General features: G+C 39.0%; 1 protein-coding gene across 19 annotated transcripts in view; it reads left to right on the top strand.

The window, feature by feature from the left end:
• Positions 1 to 22,374, top strand: part of GramD1B (GRAM domain containing 1B) — a 344,163-nt gene that overhangs the window by 52,164 nt on the left and 269,625 nt on the right. For 17 of the 19 annotated variants that reach the window (XR_010949825.1, XM_067767481.1, XM_067767476.1 and 14 more), the window contains exons 2-3: positions 10,241 to 10,330; positions 10,649 to 11,201. Coding sequence is in view for 18 of the 19 variants with exons in the window: in XM_067767481.1 (XP_067623582.1) it covers positions 10,241 to 10,330; positions 10,649 to 11,201 (643 nt within the window). In the remaining variant the exon portion in view is untranslated. The remainder of the gene's footprint in view (positions 1 to 10,240; positions 10,331 to 10,648; positions 11,202 to 22,374) is intronic. The other 2 variants (XM_067767469.1, XM_067767485.1) reach the window with 1 other exon arrangement.

Raw genomic sequence — 22,374 nt, 5'->3', positions numbered from 1 at the left:
GACGAGGTCATTTCGGGATTATTTCGGGATCATTTGGGATACCTACCGGCATCATTTCTGGATGGTTTTTGGGATTCGTCCGGGTCATTTCGGAACTATTAGGGGATCATTTGAGGACCTTTCCGGCATCATTTCTGGATAGTTTTTGGAATCCTTTCGGGATCCCGTCAGGGTCATTTCGGGGCTTTTTCGGGATCATTTAAGGATGGCTTTCAGGATTCGTCCGGGAACCCGTCAGGGTAATTTCTGGACTTTTCCGAGACTATTTCGGGATCATTTTGGGACCTTCCCAAGATCATTTCTGGATGGATTTCGGGATTTGTCCGGGATGCCCTCAGGGTCATTTTGGGACTATTAGGTGAGCATTTGAGGACCGTTCCGGCATCACTTCTGGATGGTTTTCGGTATCCGTTCAGATTCCCGTCGGAATAATTGCGGGACTTTTTCGGGATCATTGGGGTCCCTTCCAAAATCATTTCTGGATGGTTTTTGGGATTCGTCCGGCATCCCGTCGGGGTCATCTCGGGACTTTTTCTCGACTAATACGGGATCATTTGCGGGCCCTTTCGGTATCATTTCTGGATAGTTGTCGGGATCCGTTCGGGATCCCGTCAGGGTCTTTTCGGAACTATTGGGAGATCATTTGAGGACCTTTTCGGCATCATTTCTGGTTAGTTTTCGGGATCTTTTCCGGGTCCCATCAGGGTCATTTCGGGACTTTTTCGGCATCATTTAAGATTGGTTTTCAGGATTCGTCCGGTATCCGTCAGGGTAATTTCTGGACTTTTCCCAGACTATTTCGGGATAATTTTGGGACCCTCCCAAGATCATTTCTGGATGGATTTCGGGATCTGTCCGGGATGCCGTCAGGGTCATTTTGGGACTATTAGGTGATCATTTGAGGACCTTTTCGGAATCACTTCTGGATGGTTTTCGGTATCCGCTCAGGATCCCGTCGGAATTATTGCGGGACTTTTTCGGGATCATTTGGTGTCCCTTCCGGCATCATTTCTGGCTGGTTTTTGGGATTCGTCCGGCATCCCGTCGGGTTCATTTCGGGACTTTTTCTCGACTAATACGGTATCATTTGCGGGCCCTTTCGGCATCATTTCTAGATAGTTGTCGGGATCCGTTCGGGATCCCGTCAGGGTCTTTTCGGAACTATTAGGTGATCATTTGAGGACATTTCCGGCATCATTTCTGGATAGTTTTCGGGATCCTTTCGGGGTCCAGTCAGGGTCATTTCGGGACTTTTAGAGTTGGCTTTCAGGATTCGTCCGGGAACCCGTCAGGGTAATTTCTGAACTTTTCCGAGACTATTTCGGGATAATTTTGGGACCTTCCCAAGATCATTTCTGGATGGATTTTGGGATCAGTCCGGGATGCCGTCAGGGTCATTTTGGTATTAGGTGATCATTTGAGGACCTTTCCGGCATCACTTCTGGATGGTTATCGGTATCCGATCAGGATCCCCTCGGAATCATTGCGGGACTTTTTCGGGATCATTTGGGGTCCCTCCCAAGATCATTTCTGGATGGATTTCGGGATCTGTCCGGGATCCCGTCAGGGTCATTTAGGGGTGCGTTCGAGATCCCGTCAGGGTCATTTCGGGACTTCTTCGGGAATATATCGGGATCATTTCTGGAGGGTTTATGGGATCCGTCCATTACCCCTTAAGGGTCATTTCGGGACTATTAGGTGATCATTTGAGGACCTTTCCGGCATCACTTCTGGATGATTTTCGGTATCCGTTCGGGATCCCGTCGGAATCAATGCGGGACTTTTACGGAATCATTTGGGATTCCTTCCGGCATCATTTCTGGATGGTTTTCGGGATTTGTCCAGGATCCCGTCGGGGTTATTTCGGGACCTTTTCGGGGCTAATACGGGATCATTTGGGGATCCTCTAGGGGTCGTTTCGTGACTTTTTCTGTATTATTTTGGGATCATTTTGGGACCCTTTCGGCATAATTTCTTGATGGTTTGCCGGATCCATCAGGGTCATTTCGGGACCATTTTGGGATCATTTGGAGACCCTTCCGAGGTCATTTCTGGATCCGTCCGGGATGCCGTAGGAGCCATTTCGGGATTTTTTGTTACTTTTCCGGGATAGTTTTTGCACCCTTCCGGGATCATTTCTGGATCTGTGCGGGATCCCATCTGGGTCAATTCCGGACTATTTCGGGATCATTTTGGAATCCTTCCGGAATCATTTCTGTATGGTTTTCGCGATCTATCGTGGATCCCCTCGGAGCCATTTCGGAACTTTTTCTGGAGTTAGTCGGGATAATTTAGGGACCTTTCCTGGATATTTTCTGGATGGTTTCTGAGTTCCGTCCGGAAGCCCGTCAGGGTAATTTCGGAACTTTTTCGGGACTATTTCGGGATCAATTTGGTACCCTTCAGGCATCATGTCTGTGTGGTTATCTGGATAAGTCTAGAATCGTGTCGTTGTCATTTCGGGTTTTTTTGGGACTACTTCGGGAACCACTCCGGGGCGTTTCTGGATGGTTTTCGGGATCCGTCCGCGATAGCGTCGGGGTCATTTCGTGGCTTTTTCTGGATAATTTCGTTATCATTTTGGGATCCTATCAGGTTATCAGCTCATAAAGTTCTTTTTTTTACTCAATTACAAAAATAAAATGCATTAGACAGAAAAAAATTTTAAACAGATAACTTTATAAGCAGGCTAACGTGAATAGCCCACATATTTCATTTTCTCCTTGCGGACGGGGCCGCGGGTAAAGGCTAGTATATTATAAATGGCAAAGTTTGGATGTTTGGATGTTTGTCCAGACGTTTGTCTTTGTGACTCAATCACGCAAGAACGGCTGGACCGATTTGGATGAAATTTTGCACACATATAGCCAATAGTCTAGAAGGATATACTAACTATATATTTTTGAAAAGGGGCGTGGTCCCCGCCTCCTAGGAACAGTTATAATTTAATTATTATATTTTTTCGTCTTTGCGACTGAATCACGCCAGAATGGCTACACGGATTTTGATGAAATTTGGGACACAGACAGCAGTCTACTAGCGAAATTTTTTTCGAACATGGAAAGAGGGGTGGGGGTCCCACGACCCCTTCGAGAAATTATTTTTCAATAATTTTTACACATTATAACTTTACGTATACTGGCCTTCACCAATATCACAGACTTAAGGGGTCAAATAAGTCGAGGGCTTACAAAGTAAGCAGGGACACCATCCGCCCGCCCCCTTCCTTTATCTCCCCCTCTGGTGTAAAATCTATAAATTGGAATAACTCAATATAAATTTTCTCCTAAATCCATAGTTTTCGGTATCTGGTACATACAGAACGAGATCTAGACAATTTTGGAGGAACGATCAGTGGTCCTCTCCTCTACTCCCGCCAACCGCCCTCCATCAATTGTTTTTATTAGCATGCTTTTATTAGCTTTACCTGTATGTTTCTATGTAACTTTTTATTCGCTCCAATGCGCCTGCTGCCTTATTAACATGGTTTTATAATTAGCTTCACCTTATTCGTAATCCCGTAAGGGTCATATTGAGACCCTCCGGGATCATTTCTGGATGGTTTTCGGGATCGGTCCGGGATTACGCCGGGGTAATTTCGGGACTTTTTCGGGATCATTTTGGGACCCTTCCGGGATCATTTCTGTATAGTTTTCGGGATCCGTCCGGGATCCCGTCGGGGTTATTTTGGGACATTTTCGGGACTATTCCGGAATCATTTCGGGACTATTTCGCGATCATTTGGGGACCCTTCCGGCATCATTTCTGGATGGTTTTCGGGATCCGTCCGGGATCCCGTCGGGGTACTTTCGGGATCATTTGCGTACCTTCAAGAGATAAATTCTTGATGGTTTCCGGGATCATTACGGGACTTTTTCGGGGTCAGTTTGGGTCCTTTCCGTAATCATTCCTGGATGGCTTTAGGGATCCGTCCGGGATCCCGTCGGGACCATTTCGGGGCTATTTCGGGATCATTAGGGGTATCTTCCGGCATCATTTCTGCATGGTTTTCGAGATCCGTCCGCGATCCCGTCAGGGTCATTTCGGGACTATTTCGGGATAATTTGGGGTACCTGCCTGCATCATTTCTGGATGGTTTTCGGTATCCGTCCGGGATCCCGTCGGTGTCATTTCGGGACTATTTGGGGTCCATTCCGGCATCATTTCTGGATGGTTTTCGGGATCCGTCCGGGATCCTGTCGGGGTCATTTTGGGACTTTTGCGGGATCATTTGGGGTCTCTTCCGGCATCATTTCTGGATGGTTTTCGGGATCCGTCCGGGACCCTGTCGGGGTCATTTTGGGACTTTTGCGGGATCATTTGGGGTCTCTTCCGGCATCATTTCTGGATGGTTTACGGGATCCGTCCGGTATCCTGTCGGGGTCATTTTGGGACTTTTGCGGGATCATTTGGGGTTTCCTCCGGCATCATTTCTGGATGGTTTACGGGATCCGTCCGGGATCCTGGCGGGGTCATTTTGGGACTTTTGCAGGATCATTTGGGGTCTCCTCCGGCATCATTTCTGGATGGTTTTCGGGATCCGTCCGGGATCCCGTCGGTGTCATTTCGGGACCATTTGGGGTCCATTCCGGCATCATTTCTGGATGGTTTTCGGGATCCGTCCGGGATCCTGTCGGGGTCATTTTGGGACTTTGGCGGGATCATTTGGGGTCTCTTCCGGCATCATTTCTGCATGGTTTTCGAGATCCGTCCGCGATCCCGTCAGGGTCATTTCGGGACTATTTCGGGATAATTTGGGGTACCTGCCTGCATCATTTCTGGATGGTTTTCGGTATCCGTCCGGGATCCCGTCGGTGTCATTTCGGGACTATTTGGGGTCCATTCCGGCATCATTTCTGGATGGTTTTCGGGATCCGTCCGGGATCCTGTCGGGGTCATTTTGGGACTTTAGCGGGATCATTTGGGGTCTCTTCCGGCATCATTTCTGGATGGTTTTCGGGATCCGTCCGGGACCCTGTCGGGGTCATTTTGGGACTTTTGCGGGATCATTTGGGGTCTCTTCCGGCATCATTTCTGGATGGTTTACGGGATCCGTCCGGGATCCTGTCGGGGTCATTTTGGGACTTTTGCAGGATCATTTGGGGTCTCTTCCGGCATCATTTCTGGATGGTTTACGGGATCCGTCCGGGACCCTGTCGGGGTCATTTTGGACTTTAGCGGGATTATTTGGGGTCTCCTCCGGCATCATTTCTGGATGGTTTTCGGGATCCGTCCGGGATCCCGTCGATGTCATTTCGGGACTATTTCGGCATCATTTGGGGTACCTTCCGGTATCAATTCTAGATGGTTTTCGTGATCCGTCCGGGATCCCGTCGGAGTAATTTCGGAATTTTTTCTCGACTAATACAGGATCATTTGGGGACCCTATCGGCATCATTTCTGGATGGTTTTCGGGATCCGTCCGCGATCCCGTCAGGGTCATTTCGGGACTATTTCGGGATAATTTGGGGTACCTGCCGGCATCATTTCTGGATGGTTTTCGGTATCCGTCCGGGATCCCGTCGGTGTCATTTCGGGACCATTTGGGGTCCATTCCGGCATCATTTCTGGATGGTTTTCGGGATCCGTCCGGGATCCTGTCGGGGTAATTTTGGGACTTTTGCGGGATCATTTGGGGTCTCTTCCGGCATCATTTCTGGATGGTTTTCGGGATCCTGTCGGGGTCATTTTGGGACTTTTGCGGGATCATTTGGGGTCTCTTCCGGCATCATTTCTGGATGGTTTACAGGATCCGTCCGGGATCCTGTCGGGGTCATTTTGAGACTTTTGCGGGATCATTTGGGGTCTCTTCCGGCATCAGTTCTGTATGGTTTTCGGGATCCGTCCGGGATCCTGTCGGGGTCATTTTGGGACCTCTGCGGGATCATTTGGGGTCTCTTCCGGCATCATTTCTAGATGGTTTTCGGGATCCGTCCGGGATCCCGTCGATGTCATTTCGGGACTATTTCGGCATCATTTGGGGTACCTTCCGGTATCAATTCTAGATGGTTTTCGGGATCCGTCCGGGATCCCGTCGGAGTCATTTTGGAACTTTTTCTCGACTAATACAGGATCATTTGTGGACCCTTTCGGCATCATTTCTGGATAGTTTTAGGGATCCGTTCGGGATCCCGACGGGGTCATATCGGGACCATTTGGGGTACCTACCGGCATCATTTCTGGATGGTTTACGGGATCCGTCCGGGACCCTGTCGGGGTCATTTTGGGACTTTAGCGGGATCATTTGGGGTCTCCTCCGGCATCATTTCTGGATGGTTTCCGGATCCGTCCGGGATTCCGTCGGCGTAATTTCGGGACTATTAGGGGGTTATTTGGGGACCTTTCCGGCATCATTTCTGGATAGTTTTAGGGATCCGTTCGGGATCCCGACGGGGTCATATCGGGACCATTTGGGGTACCTACCGGCATCATTTCTGGTTGGTTTTCGGGATCCGTCCGGGATCCCGTCGGGATCATTTCGGGACTATTTCGGGATCATTTGGGTACCTACCTTCATCATTTCTGGATGATTTTCGGGATCCGTACGGGATCCCGTCGGAGTCATTTCAGGACTTTTTCGGGATCCGCCCGTGATCCCGCCAGGGTAATTTCGGGACTATTTGGGGATAACTTGGGAACCTTTCCGGCATCATTTCTGGATAGTTTCCGGGATCCGTCGGGAATCCCGTCAGGATCATTTCGGAACTATAAGGGGATCATTTCATTTTTCATCTTTCTTTAAGGGGATCATTTCACCTTCCAGCATCATTTCTGTATACTTTTGGGGATCCGTCCGGGATCGCGACGGGGTCATTTCTGGCCTATTTCGGGATCATTTTGGGGTACCAACCGGCATCATTTCTGGATGATCCGGGATCCGTCCGGGATCCCATCGGGGGAATTTCGGGAATTTTTCGGGATCATTTGGGGTCCCTTCCGGCATCATTTCTGGATCATTTTCGGGATCCGTCCGAGATCCCGTCGGGTTTATTTTTTTACTTTTTCGGGAAAATGTCAGGGAATTTCGAGACTGTTCTTGGATCATTTGGGGATCCTTCAGGGATAATTTCTGGATGGTTTTAGGGATCCCGTCGGGGTAATTTCGGGACTTTTTCACGACTATTTCGGGGTCAGTTGCCCTTAAAGATCATTTCTGGGTGGTTTTCGGGATCCGTCCGGGATCCCGTCGGGGTTATTTCGCGCCTTTTCGGGACGATTTCGGGATCATTTTGGGACCCTTCCGGGATAATTTCTCTATGATTTTCGAGATCTGTTCGGGATCCGTTCGTAGTTTTTTCGCGACTTTATCTGGGATAAATTGCGGACCCTTTAGAGATCAATTCTGGATGGTTTTCGGTATCGGTCTGGGATCCCCTCAAGGTCATTTCGAGACTATTTCGGAATCATTTTGGGACCCCTCCGGCATAATTTCTGGGTGATTTTCGGGATCTGTCCGGGATCCCGACGGACTTTTTCCGGACTATTTCTGGATTATTTGCGGACGTTTCAGAGCTCAGTTCTGGATGATTTTCGGGATCTGTCCGGGATCCCGTCGGAGTTATTTCGGGGTAATTTTGGGACCCTTCCAGGATAATTTCTTCATGATTTTCGGGATGGGTCTGAGTTTTTCGTGACTTTCGGGACTATTTCGGGATCATTTGCGGAACCTTCAGAGATCAATTCTGGATGGTTTGTGGACTTTTCCGGGATCATTTGGGGATCCCTCCAGAGTCATTTCTGGATGGTTTTCGGGATCCCGTCAGGGTCATTTCGGGCCTTTTTCGTGACTACTATTTCGGAATCATTTTGGGACTCCTCCGGGATAATTTCTGGGCGATTTTCGGGATTTGTCCGGGATCCCGTCAGAGTTTTTTCGGGACTTTTTCGGAATATCGGGATCATTTGCGGACCGTTCAGGAATCAAATCTGGATGGTTTTCGGGATCCGTCCGGGATCCCGTCAGCGTCATTTCGGAACTTTTCGTGACTACTTCGGGATTATTTTGGGACCCTGCCGGCATCATTTCTGGATAGTTTTCGAGATTTGTCCAGGATCCCATCGGCATCATTTCGTGACTAGTTGGTGTCATTTAGGGACACTTCCGGGATCATTTTAGGTCTCTTCGAAACCGGTAATTCAGCACACATGGCCGTGGATTTACCGCAAATTATTCGTAATTAAAATTCGGTATGTTTTATCTTTAATATATCACAGCTTTTTCGTTCTATTTTTAAATGAATCCTGTAACGAACTATTACAACTATAATTAAAATTTTTGTAATATTTTAACCAACTAAATACCCGAAAAAGCAACACTGCTTTCATTTAAAAACTTCCTTTTGGTTTTAGCTAATTGCAGTTTCACTCCTTTGTTCTATGAGTAGTAATTCTTTCACCCCTGTCATATCAATTAATTTAACTTAGAAACAAAATGTATTTTTTTTTAATTCGAAAAAAGTGTATTGTACTATTCATGTAAGCGTGCCCATCAGCTCAGTTAGTTCTTTTTTTTTTACTGTATTAAAAAATAAAATACATTGACAAAAAGAATTTTTAAACAGACAACTTGATAAGCAGGCTAACGTGAATAGCACATATATTTTATTTTCTCCTTGCGGACGGGGCCGCGGGTAAAGGCTAGTAAAAAAATAAAAAAAAACAATAAAAAATAAATATAACATGAATAAAAAACAATTGTTTTTGTTTTTTATAGGCCTATTGATAAATGATTCAAGGTTCGATTCGAGCTCAAGGCCAGAACAATAATTTTTTTCTAATTATTGTTATTTTTTAATTTTTTCTAAATTTGAAAAATTGTAGTTTGTTTTTGGAATAGTAAGTAGAAAATGTTTCAGACAACCTGCCATAGCTGCGCAGATAGATCCATTTCGAAGGGTGCTAAGCCTTCATCATTAGTACGCTTTAGGCATGCTGCGCTAACCATTTAGCTATACAGCGGTGGTTTGTTTGACTGGCAAATTTGCTACTTCTATTCCTTTTTACCAACTATATTTATTCAGTGTTGCGCCATCTGGTGCAAATCACTGATAATGCTGGATTTTTGTTTATTTTCAATTACTTTGTTTGACATTCCCAAGTGCTCATGGTTTATTAACAATTGTTTTTGTTTTTTATCGGCCTATTGATAAATGATTCAAGGTTCGATTCGAGCTCGAGGCCAAAACAATAATTTTTTTCTAATTATTGTTATTTTTTTATTTTTTCTAAATTTGAAAAATTGTAGTTTGTTTTTGGAATAGTAAGTAGAAAATTTGTCAGACAACCTGCCATAGCTGCGCAGATAGATCCATTTCGAAGGGTGCTAAGCCTTCATCATCAGTACGCTTTAGGCATGCTGCGCTAACCATTTAGCTATACAGCGGTGGTTTGTTTGACTGGCAAATTTGCTACTTCTATTCCTTTTTTACCAACTATATTTATTCAGTGTTGCGCCATCTGGTGCAAATCACTGATAATGCTGGATTTTTGTTTATTGTCAATTACTTTGTTTTGTTTAGAACAAAAACAAAAAGAATGAGCAAGTAAAATAAAAGAATAAAAATGTAAAAAGAAAGAATAATAAAGTAAACAAAGAAACTTAAAAAGTAAAAAATGTAAGTAAAAAAACAAAAAAGGTAAAAAATAAAGGGATAAAAAATCAAAATAAAAAGTAAAACAAACTGGAAAGTGAAAAGGAAATTGAGTAAAAAAAAATTAAAAAACAAAAAGTAAAAAAACGTTAGAAAACATGAAAAGTAAAAAAAAAGCAAACAATTTTAATTAAACAAAAATTTAAATAACTAAAAAGTAAAAGTAAAAAATCAAGTAAAGAATAAATAAAAAGTTAAAAAAAATTAAATAAAAATAAAAAGTTAAAAAAAAGAAAAAATTATGTAAAAATAAAAGTAAAAGTAAATGCAAAAACAAAAAAAAAAAAAAAGAAGGGAAAAGAAAGTACAAAATAAAACAAAAAAAAATTTTTAAACCCTTAGAATTAGTTTTTTTTTGTGGATAGCTTTATTTTCGCAAAACCTAGTATTTATGTTTAGTATTTACATTGAATCAACTAATTGCTTTTCGAATATTATAATCAAGGTTTTTGTGTTACGAAATTTATAGTTATTTGGAAATTTGTATTTAATGTATACCTTAAACATTAAACTTTTTTATTTTTTTATGTACTGTTGTTATTATTTTGATTTTATTTTGTGTCCTTTGCTTTTATTGTAAATTCTTGTAGGATAAAAAGTATTGAAAACTTATCAAGTCAAGCGAACGGCGATGAAAAAGATGAAGAGGAAGAAAAAGAAATTTGTTATGAATCTAAAAGGTAGGTATATTTGCATTACGGCGAGAATGCACCTACTTTGCTACTATATAAATGTAATAAAATCATAACTTCATGTATTAGTAGAAAATTAAAAATAACCAAAATACATTTGCTATTTTTTTAATGATTTTTCCAAAAAAAAATTTTAATTTTCAAAAATTATTTTTCATATTGCAATCATCGTTACATTTGCCTATTTCGAAATTTTGCATGCACCGTTAAAATAAATCAATGTTCGTTTTTTGCACTGTTTGTAAGTTATTTCTGCAAACCAATTGTTTATAAAAAACAATTTTTTTTTATTATTGTTTTTCACAGGCGCGATTCCAACATCGAGGACATTGCATCAGTAAATACTAATAAACTACAAATAATACAAGAACAAAGTGAAGAAAAAACAAGCAGCAACACTGATATAACTAAAAGCGAAATAAATGAAAATCTTTCAAAAGCAAAAAGTAATATTTCCGAAACTGGTTTTGTGCCAACGGCGTTGGGATTGAACGTGGAAACTGCAATTTCAAACTTGAGCGCAAACAAAGAAGATGCTGCTACGGTCGAACAGCGTCCGAAAGCTGACGTACAAAAACAAGAAACCGAAGATATTGAAATAAAAAATACAATAACAGAGAATATTATTCAATCTATAAATGTTGAGCGTGAACCGATTCCTGAAAGTGTAACTGATACAGCTGAGAATGAAAGTCTTCGGTGCTCTCTAGAAGTAGCGGAGTCACTTAATGTTGGCGACGCCTCCACGCTTAGTCGCAATAACTCAGCTGGTTTGGGTAAAACGAAATTATCGAAAACACCATCATTTACAAAAATATCAAATAGCTTACAAAGCACACTCGGCGGCAATCTTGATGAGGTGAGTTCAATTATAAAGCTACAATTTGTTATCAGAATTTTTCGTATCAGTTGAGAAACGCTCGTGTTAAGTGTGTGTGCGTGTGATTGAGTCGGGTGTGGTCATGCCGATTGTTATAATAACAAAAACGCTTTTTATCCGAATATAATTTAGAAAATACATATGAGTTTTGAGATATATGAAAATATTTACTATATTTCTATATACAAACGTTCTCATACCTAAAACGCGATATGGGTTTGGTTATGAGTTTGATGTTACTTTCTGCTCTTTCTAAACAGTTAACGTATCAGGGTGCACAGGTAAGGGTTGTAAATATATCTAACTTTATATTCCTAGTTTTTTTATTATTAAGTTTATTATACCAATATTATATTGCTTATGTGTCTTGGAGCTAACGCTTGCTAGGCCGTGTTTTGTGGATTAATGAACATGCTCAGAACCAGCTAGAAACGGGTACGGTATATTGTAACGACATAAATGAATCAAGTGATTGCAAAACGGTCGAAATAAAAACAAGCAAGGAATGCTAAAATCGGGTGTAACCGAAAATTACATACTCAGCTGAGAGTTTTGGAGACAAAATAAGAGAAAATCACCATGTAGGACAATGAACCTAGGGTAACCCTGGAATGTGTTTGTATGACATGGGTATCAAATGGAAGGTATTAAAGAGTATTTTAGAAGGGATTGGGCCGTAGTTCTATGGGTGGACGCCTTTTCGAGATATCGCCATAAAGGTGGACCAGGGGTGACTCCATAATATGTTTGTATGATATGGATATCAAATTAAAGGTATTAATGAGGGTTTTAAAAGGGAGTGGCCCTTAGTAGTATATGTGAATGCGTTTTCGAGATATCGACCAAAATGTGGACCGGGATGACCCAGAATCACAATATTTCTTCCCTTTATTCGTATTTGGTATAGAATTATGGCATTTTTTAATTTTTCGAAATTTTCGATATCGAAATAGTGGGCGTCGTCATAGCCGGATTTCGCCCATTCTTCATACCAAGATAAAGTGGGTCGAGATAAGTACGCGAATTAAGTTTAGTAAGGATATATCGATTTTGCTCAAGTTATGTGTATAAAAACTAGGCGTTGCTTCAACCGATTTCACCCATTTTCACGGAAAACAGTTCTCTTATAGTAGATTGGCAAACTTCTTTAAAAAATACAACATTAACACAGCATTCAAAAATCGAACAATCTAGGGCGAAAACTAAGAACTAACATTAACTCAGAGGATCCGTTTAGCAGCCACGGCGTATACAAGCTTGCCAGCGGATGGCAACATAGTTACATAGAACAAACAGGACGGCAAATAAGAACGAGGTTCAGAGAACATATTAGAGATTACAAAAAAAAAATACGGAATCCCAACATTATACCCGAGTCTAACTTCGCGAATCACATGGTCGAGAATGAATGTTCCCCAGCAAACATCAATAAAACAGGGTTCTTCACATAAAAACAAAAGGCTGACGTCTCAACGTACTCGAAAACATGGAAATCTACAAACAGAAAACATTCGACGGTAGAATAATAAACGAACAGACAGAACGACTCTTAAACTGGATCTCAAATTGTTGCTGTTAAAATGTTCATTTCTAAGTCCTTTTCCTTTCTCTGTGTCTTCTTTCTTTATTTGTTAAATACTATTCAATCTATAACCAGCCAAAGGTTATCATCACTACAGCTGTCTTTTAATATTTATTAACTACTTTTCTTTAGTTTTAAGATTTACATTTACATACATAAATATTTCTCTATTGTCCGTTATATTTAATTTAATTTGATTAATCTAATTTATTATTATTATAAATGTTAAATTTTTATAGCTCATGCTATGCATGACTAACACTGTTAAATAATTTGTCAAAATTGTTGTGCTAGGAACAAATTTTCAAATAAATACATACATACATACAGATAAACACAATTTCTGACACAATATTCGAGCCTTTAAAAATTGTTTACAAGAAACAAAGTACAGTAAAAGGTACAACAGACAAACACACAACAACACATAAACACAAAACAATTAACGCACCAAAACAACAAACCAACAAAGAAGGTCAATCGACTAAAATTACGGATTTTTATCTGCCCCAGTCAGCCACACAAATCGATCAGTAAAAACCACCCTCGGTTCTGAATAAACACAGCACATACACATAACTAAATATACACAAGCATCAACAATACCTGCTCATGTACCTACGAACTATAAATACAAGACAAACGACAACAGATCAGAACGAAAATCGACACTGATGATGGCACAACGCCGAAACCGGTTTGTCTCAAAACCAAATTTTACAAGGGATGATGGAAAATCGTTCCAATATACATCACTTATATTATTTACTTACGACTCTTTTAAAGTATCGTTATAAGACGAAACATTACAATCACTTTTCGGGAGACAAACCTCGAGGAACAAGTGAATCGGGGCAAAACATTTTCCTTATAACGAGATATACATATTTTCTGGGAACAACTAGGGTATGGTTTTACGTGAGTACCTGCCGATGTCGGCAAAACACACGAATCAAAGAAACGTTTGACCAGAGCCTAAGGCCTTGATCCCAATTGATACTGGCGTTGGAGGTCTAGCTAACATCTCTGTCATTCTATAGGCAGAAGCACTGCTACAACAACAACAATATGGGTCCCGGCACCCGGTTGCAATGCAATTCCACAATCGAGTTAAGAACACTTTTGCATTTGGATATCAACCACAGCCACCACGATGCTCCCGAAGGGCTTACACTAACAAGTAGAAACGGAGCAATCTCTGTGGCCAATCTGCTCCTCATGGTATCAGCTATGAAGTCTTGGTCGGGATTTCGCAGCAAAAGCTAGTTCCGGTTGAGTATCCACCTTCTACAGACCGGCGGCTTTGAGGTGAGATAGGGTTAGAACGCCCGCACATTTACGAGCCTGCACACAATGCTCTCAGGGCCCAGTCATTCCGAATGACTTTTCTGGAAACAGTTGCCAAATCGGAAAATAACCACGCCCACTTTTCATAATAATTATGTACCCTCAAAAAAGTGTATTAATAAACAACTCAGCTCATAGCTGATTATATCGTCTCCTCCAAATGCGCTAATGAAATATATTTTATTTTTTTTCAAAGCCTTTTCTTGCGGATTAGTGCATGCTTAAGTAAATCGAGTACACAGTTCGATAAGTAGCCAGCAGAAACAGAAGCTAACTAGAGGTTGGTGCCCAGGAAACTAGCATACACTATTATCTGTTTATTTTATTTAAAAACAAAACCTAACTCCTTTTGTATGGCAATGGCCGAAAAAGTATGGTAAGGCTATTTATGCCCTATTTGTGACCTTACTAGGTTTAGTCGAAATATACAAGTTAGTCTATTACCAACTATTATATTTGGCTGTTATAATAAAATATTACCTATCTACGATGCATTTAAAACCAACTAAAGCCAACAACCGATGGCTTTTATTCTGAATGCATGAAATCAGATATGAACAAAGGACGCGGAAACATTTTTATGTTCTTTTTTACAATTTTCTTGTATGTTTTAAAGCCAAAAAAATAGTATAAAATGCGGCGTGGAAAAATACAATATTTTTTTAAATTTATCAATTGCCATCTTGCATGACTTCCCACGAGTTGATAACACAACTTTTAAAGTTAACTTGAAATGAGTTAGTTTCCGAAATGCCGTAAAATAGTCGCCTAATAGTTAGCTTTTTTAGCAATTGATTATTATTTTGTTTCTGCAGGGTATAGAATTGGCAATCCCATTAGTACTCATAACTTCGGGATTTCAGATTTTTGAGTTAGATCCCTTTTGATTGAGGTGTGCCATATAATGTTCGGTCACAACCGAACTTAGACTCCCTTATTTGTTATATCTCAACATGTCCATTTATTTATCGGAAGTAACTATTAAAGTTCTCATGACGGAGGCACAATGAAGTTTTTCATATAGATGCATTCAACACAATCTTATGAATGCCAGTAACAATCGCCCAAGTTGATGCGTTTGTAAATATAAAGGAACTTCAGACTTGACAAAAATTTCGCGAAGCACTGTTATAAACATTATCACTATACAAGAAAATACTTTCTAACATATTTTGTGTCCTATTAATTTGTTAAATTGCAGTTTTTAACTATAAAATGTTAGAAAAGTACCAACAAGTGGAAAATTAATTTCACTTGCAAAGTGTGAAAGCAAACTTAGCCAATGCAAATGTCAAGTTTCTTATGCTTTGCTTGCAACAGAAGTTGGAAGTTGGCTACTTTTTAATGGTAGATGGCGCCAGTGTCGTCAACCTAGCGTTCTCCATAAAAATACGTGCATAAGATTGAGCTAAACGCATCTATATATGTGAAAAACTGCTTATGTGACGGGGTGGGGCTTTCTGTGACTATAAATATTCGCTCATGGGGAGTTCCATATCAAAACGCAATATCTACAATTATGTTATCTTCGAATTTGGATAATATTTCTATTTCCTAAAATTTAAATTTAAAAAGTGGATCAGAATGAATTCTTTTACTCAGCCGGCTGTTGCACAGTGTTATTGCTGCTTAAAATGAAGCTCCAGATATGTATGTACGAAATGTAAAGCTTTTCGTTTTTACTTTTTTTCTCTTTACTTTTTAATCAAGCGAGAACTTTCTGTACGAATAGAATGGAGTGTAAAGCTTTAAATCAAGTTGAAATTTATTTTTTTTGTTAACGCGTTCAGCAAATTAAAAAAGTAAAAATCTGGTCGTGGTCCGCCTTTTTCCTTTATTTGAATGGCTGAATTCTTTTACCTAACCGGCTGTTGCACAGTGTTATTGCTGCTTAAAATGAAGCTCCAGATATGTATGTACGAAATGTAAAGCTTTACTTTTTTTTCTTTACTTTTTAATCAAGCAAGAACTTTCTGTACGAATAGAATGGAGTTTAAAGCTTTAAATCAAGTTGATTATTAAAAAAACTGGCATTGGTGGGCAAACAAATATGTTAATTTATACAAGCAAACATAACATACAGCAGTGAACACGAAAGTAGCAATATTTGTCAAATTTCCAAAATTTGATTCTTTTCTTTATTTTCGATAATTTATGAATTTTGTAACTAGCTATGCAAAGCAATACAAAAAATGTCAAAAACGTTTACAGAAAAATTCGAAAATTCCAGAAATGTTTACGTAAATTTCGAAATTTTTATTTAGTTTTCTGAATTTTTATGTGTATGCAGCTTTGTAGCTCAATAAATTTTGGTCGAACATAGTACAAGTTATGCCATACGAAGGGTGCAAGCTTCCTGTTTGATATGAAAATCTGAAACACCCTTCTGAAAAAATTGTCAAAAATCAATGCGCGTTTTGAGAAACCTAATATATACTTTGTTGGATTAAAATTTATTGGCCTCATATATCGCACACTAACTACAAAAGAGTCAAAACTTGAAAAATGTATATGTTCAGGACAGAAGAAAAACGGTTTAAGTGAAAGCGTCTGTAATATTATACTGAAATCCAGTTTTACAAAGAAGGAGACCTTCATTAAAAAATGAATTGACGTAATTTTGTTGTAATTATTTGTTTACGGACAAAATATATAGCAATTTTGAATTATGACTATTTATGACAATTATATATAACAATTATTTCATCAAAAAATGCACATTTCACAATAATACAAGCAAATTTACTCACTCTTTACGTATAAAAAGACACAATTTTAATTAATACACAACAAAGTTAAAACTTTTTTGCATAGTCACAATTTAAAATAATACGCTTTATGCGTAAAAAAACTGTTCACTTGTTCTTAAGCACATTGACACAACTAAAAATAGTACTCATTAGTTGATACAGCGCAAGCGATGCAATCAACACCAAAACTGGCATAACGGTAGTTTTCCAAGTAAAGAAGAAAATAATGACAATGAAATTTAAGGGGCAGTTAGAGATGTGTACTGTGAATTGGTTTATGGAGAAAACCGATTTTGAAAAATTTTAAGTTATGACTTTTGTAGTTAGTGTGCGATATGTAATATTTTTACAGGCTGGATAAAAAAAAATTAAAAAAAATTATAAAATCATCGAATTTACCTAAATTTTAAAACTTTCTTGACACACTAATGCAGTTACAATCCCAAAAATTTTGTAAGCTGTCTTTTTTTTGGATTTCGAATTCAAAACACATTGCGAGCATATTGTACTAGCAATAAAGAATTATTACATATATGTATGATTGACCTTCAAAACTGCATACTCAAAAAAATTCCGAAAACACTAAATAAAAACTTGGAAATTTTCGTAACAATTTCTCGATTTTTTTCCTTTTTGAGGTTAGTTTGCATTGTGTCATTTACAAAAGTGATTGTAGCTTTTTCCTTAAATATATAAAATAAAAATAAAAAAGAATTTAATTGCAGAAGTTTAAAAAAAAATATCCACTGCTATTTTCGTGCACGCTGCTGTATGTACATTAGACGGCTTCGTGGCCCATACATAAAAAGTTCATCATTTCCCAATAGCATGCAGTGGTCATCATTTTTGTGAGCCGCTCTGCTATGTCGCGCAACTGTCAAAGTATTTAATAATAATTAATTGCTAGCCCAAAATGTGCAAAAAAAAAAATTTGCTTAAAAATATACATTTAAGGTCCTTATTAGCCTCAATATATGCTTTGATATTTCAAAAGTACTAGGTTGGCCAAAAATCATCACCCTATTCGAAGGCGCTATAATTTTTGCAAATCGGGTTTCGACATTTGTGAAGTAAACAAACACTGAATACATATTTACATGCTATGAATTGGGTTTCTCTTCAAGGACGCGGAATATTCGGAAGGGGAGTTGCCGGATCACTTAATCTCTTCTGTTGTTGATTTGCACTGAGCGACCATATCACCCGATTTAACTGATTCAGACTGCTTTTCATGGAGTTTTTTGAAGTTAGTTAGCAAACCTTAGACCATGAAAACACTTATGATTCACCAGGAATGCTCGAATCTGTTGTACCAAGCTGTGATAAAACGAACTCCATCACCACAAACCTTGCTAACTTTGATTTACGTCTTGCAAAACTTTCAAATTCTGCTCTTCTTAATGTGGGCGGTTCCACGCTCATTTTCCATAATTTTAGAAAGTTTCTATTTTTTGCCATAAAATCAACAAACATATCAAGTTATCGCGTTTTTTTTTTAATTTTTTTAATTTTTTTAAATTTCTTGTCGATTTTTTTTTAAAGTAGGCGTGGTCTCCAAACCAATTCTGCCCATTTAATATATATATATTAACATTTAGAACAACCTTTCCATTCCAAGTTTCAATATGATATGTTCAATAGGTTTTGATTTACTGCTTAAAAACTTTTAAATTTTAAATGTGGACAGTGCCACGCCCATTATCCTAAATCATACACTCATAAATTCAACCCACATATCAAGTTCTACCAGCTTATCTATCCTCGGTAATGCATTATCGCAATTTTTCTATTTTTCGTAATTTTGATTTCGCTTTGTTTTTAAGTGGGCGTGGTCGCCAACCGATTCAGCTAATTTTTATAAAGTGAATGAAGGACTACCCCTGTGACAAATTTTTACACGAAATCTTTAACCGCTTTTAATTTACGGCTAGCAAAACTTTCAATGGGCGGTGACAAGCCCGTTTTTAAAAATTTTACCAAGCCTCTGTTTTTCGCCATAAAGCCAATCAACATGTCAAACTTCGTTACTTCATATATCTTTGGTAATGAATTATAGCACTTTTTCTATTTTTCGAAAGTCAATATCGATTTTTTTCTAATTGGCATGGCCGCCAGCCGATTCTGTTTATTTTTCTATGCCAAATTATAACATGATTTCTTCAATGGCTTTTGATTTACGGCATGCAAAACTTAAGAATTTTCTTGTTCTAAGCGTGGGCAGTACCACGCCCAATTTCCAAAATGTTTTCAAATTTCTGTTTCTCATTATAAAGTCAACTCACATCAAGGCTTGTTACTGTATCAGGCATAGGATAACAATTATCAATTTTTTTTTTTCTTTTTTCGAAATTTTCGATATTGTAAAAGTGGACGTGTTTAACCCATTTTCAATGCCAATCTATTCTGGGTCCAGATAAGCCAGCATACCAAATATCTCAATTTTTACTCAAGTTATCTTGTTAACGGAAGGACGCAAGCATCGAAATAACTAAGGAAAAAATTCTTTGACACCTCAACATAACCTTACAATTTAGAGGCGGAATTTTGCAATTTTTTTATTACATATGGCAATCTACACACTCTAGTATACAGTCCTTCCTTTTACGCCCACTTGCAGAACCTTTTTAACCCAGTCTTAGTTTTACAGCCTGTCGAACTCATAAATAAGCATTGAGTTTTGAAATACTGTTTTCTGTAAAGTGTTTAAGAAATTGTATAATACAAAGTGTTTTAAAATTCTTTAGGGAGAGAACTTTACGAAAAAAATTTCAAGTTTCTTTTGGGTTTTTGTGACTTCATCAAACTTGTACTATGTCAGCCTTAATTAAAAATCTGATTTTGTTTAATTTTTCGAATTTTTTCGAAAACTGTTCTGAAATTGAATAACGTATTGAACCACAAAAGTGTATACCTAATTTTTTCAAAAACTAAAAAAATAGAAACTTGTACGAAAGTTTGGAAAACTTCTAAACTTAGCTGCAATTTTTTCACTCGCAGGTGTAGGTATGTATGTGCAGCCAAGTCGCTGCTTTGAATGAAAACATTCAAATATAATTTTTATCAATTCTAACAAAGCTAAAATACACGTACATATGCATATATATATAACCAAATCGGTGCACTAAATCGAAATTTAAATACCCAACAAACAACAAAAAACACAATCTCATCTGTCTGAAAAAATATTTAGTTCTCAATTTGATGTGCGGCGTTGTTTTTAATTTAAAACTAAATATGACCCAAAGTTCATCTCGCACTTCATACTGCAACACTTTGGGACTACTTCCGCAGCATTTCGTGAACATTCCGGGTTGACTTTAGAATCATTTCGACACTAAATCAGAACCATTTCGACACTAAATCAGAACCATTTCGGAAACAATTCCGGGACATAAAATAAATCAATGTAAGGCGCGATAACCTCCGAAGAGATCTTATGCCGAGCTTCTCTTCCAATTTGCGTCGTGCTCCTCTTGATTTTTTCCTATAAATTGGCGGGACGGGACCTACTTGTTTTATGCCGACTACGAACGGTATCTGCAAGGCAGATGAGTTTTCACTGACAGCTTTTCATGGCAGAAATACACTCAAGAGTGCTTGCCAAACACTCCCGAGGGGCAACCCCGCTTAGAAAAATTTTATTCTAATTGAAAGAACTTGTTTCTACAACTTTGATGTTGCTTTTCCCGGGGCGTGAACCCAGGATCTTCGGTATGGATGGCGGAGCACGCTACCATCACACCACGGCGGCCCCTTTCCGAGACAGCTTCAGGATAATTTCAAAGCTATTTCGAAACTGTTACGGGGCAATTACAGGTTCGCGTTAAAATAATTTCGAGTATATTTTGGGAACAATTTCAGAACCCCATCGGGATTATTTTAGGTGTAACTTTGGCAAAACCTCAGAACCATTTCGAGACTGTTTCGGAACATTTTTGGGACAGTTTAAGCAGCCTTCCGGGTACACTTCGACGGCAAAGTAGTCCAAAAATATACGATACAGTTCTAACGCCTTTGCGCATGAACAAGGATGGCACTTAGTTCCATATTAAATGTTGTTGTTGCTGTTTTAGCGATAAGGACACTCGCCGAAGGCTTTGGGGATTATTACCAATGTTGATGGTCGTTTTCCGAATGCAAACCCGGTACATTCCGGTAACAAGCACCCCTAAGGCACCAGTCCGACCATTTCGCGAACGATTTGGTATGAACATATGAAGCCTTCCAGGCCACCCCGCCCCCTCCCACTCCCCATATCCATGAGGAACTTGGTGTCGCCAGAGCCTCGGCTGTTAAAGAAACGGGATTCGCCACGGGTAGGTGAGGTTGACAATTGGGTTGGAGAAGCTATATATTGCGCTGGCAACCCCTTGAAAGGGATGCGCTACACATCCCCTTGAATCAGTTTGTTTTTTTAGTGACCTCTAAAGGCAGGCATACCTGCCGCGGATATATTCTCAGCCCCTTAATCCGCTGGGTGATTCCATATTACATAATATGCACGAGCATATATGTAGGTTTGTGCCTGCCGCGTAAAATTGTTTTATGTAACTTATCAGTTTACACTACAAGATATTAGAAAGGTGCCTTTTAGTTTGTGAACGCTGTCGTCGCTTTTTAGATATATATATATATAGGATTAGATTTGTGAACTATCGTTTGACATTTCCGAATAATGCCAGTTATTAAATGTTTCCCATATTGAGATTCAATAAAAATGTATATTGGGTAAGTAATATGTATGGAAGTAGTTTGTTTGTTAAGACGACAAATGGATTTTATTAATCTTTTTTTTTTTTTGGTGTTATTGGGTAAGTAATATGTTGGAAGTAGTTTTGTTTGTTAAGACGACAAATGGATTTTATTTATCTTTTTTTTTTGGTGTTTGTCTGTTTTGCCCAACTTTGATTGGGTAACGGTTGGTTGTACAGGTATAAAGGAATCGAGATAGATATAGACTTCCATATATCAAAATCATCAGTATCGAAAAAAATTTGATTGAGCAATGTCCGTCCTTCCGGCCGTCCGTCCGCTAACACGATGACTTGAGTAAATATTGAGATATCTAAACCAAATTTGGTACACGAGCTTATCTGGACCCAGAATAGATTGGTAATGAAAATTAGCGAAATCGGATGATAACCACGCCCACTTTTTATATATACATATATAACATTTTGGAAAACACAAAAAACCGATTATTTAGTAAATAATACAACTAGAATGTTGAAATTTGACATGTGGACTGATATTGACTCTTGATAAAAATTTGTAAAAAATGTTTAAAATGGGCGTGGCACCGTTCACTTGTGATAAAATCAATTTTACAAATATTATTAATCATAAATCAAAAATCGTTAAACCTATCGTAACAAAATTCGGCAGAGAGGTTGCCCTTACTATAAGGAATGATTTGAAGAAAAATTAACGAAATCGGTGTGGGCCACTTTTATATAAAAGATTTTTAAAAGGG

The sequence above is a fragment of the Eurosta solidaginis genome, chromosome 2 (assembly GCF_040869045.1).
Source record: "Eurosta solidaginis isolate ZX-2024a chromosome 2, ASM4086904v1, whole genome shotgun sequence".
Classification (NCBI taxonomy): Eukaryota; Metazoa; Arthropoda; class Insecta; order Diptera; family Tephritidae; genus Eurosta; species Eurosta solidaginis.
Note: the sequence above shows the minus strand (reverse complement) of the source record. Positions and strands in the feature narration are given on the sequence as shown.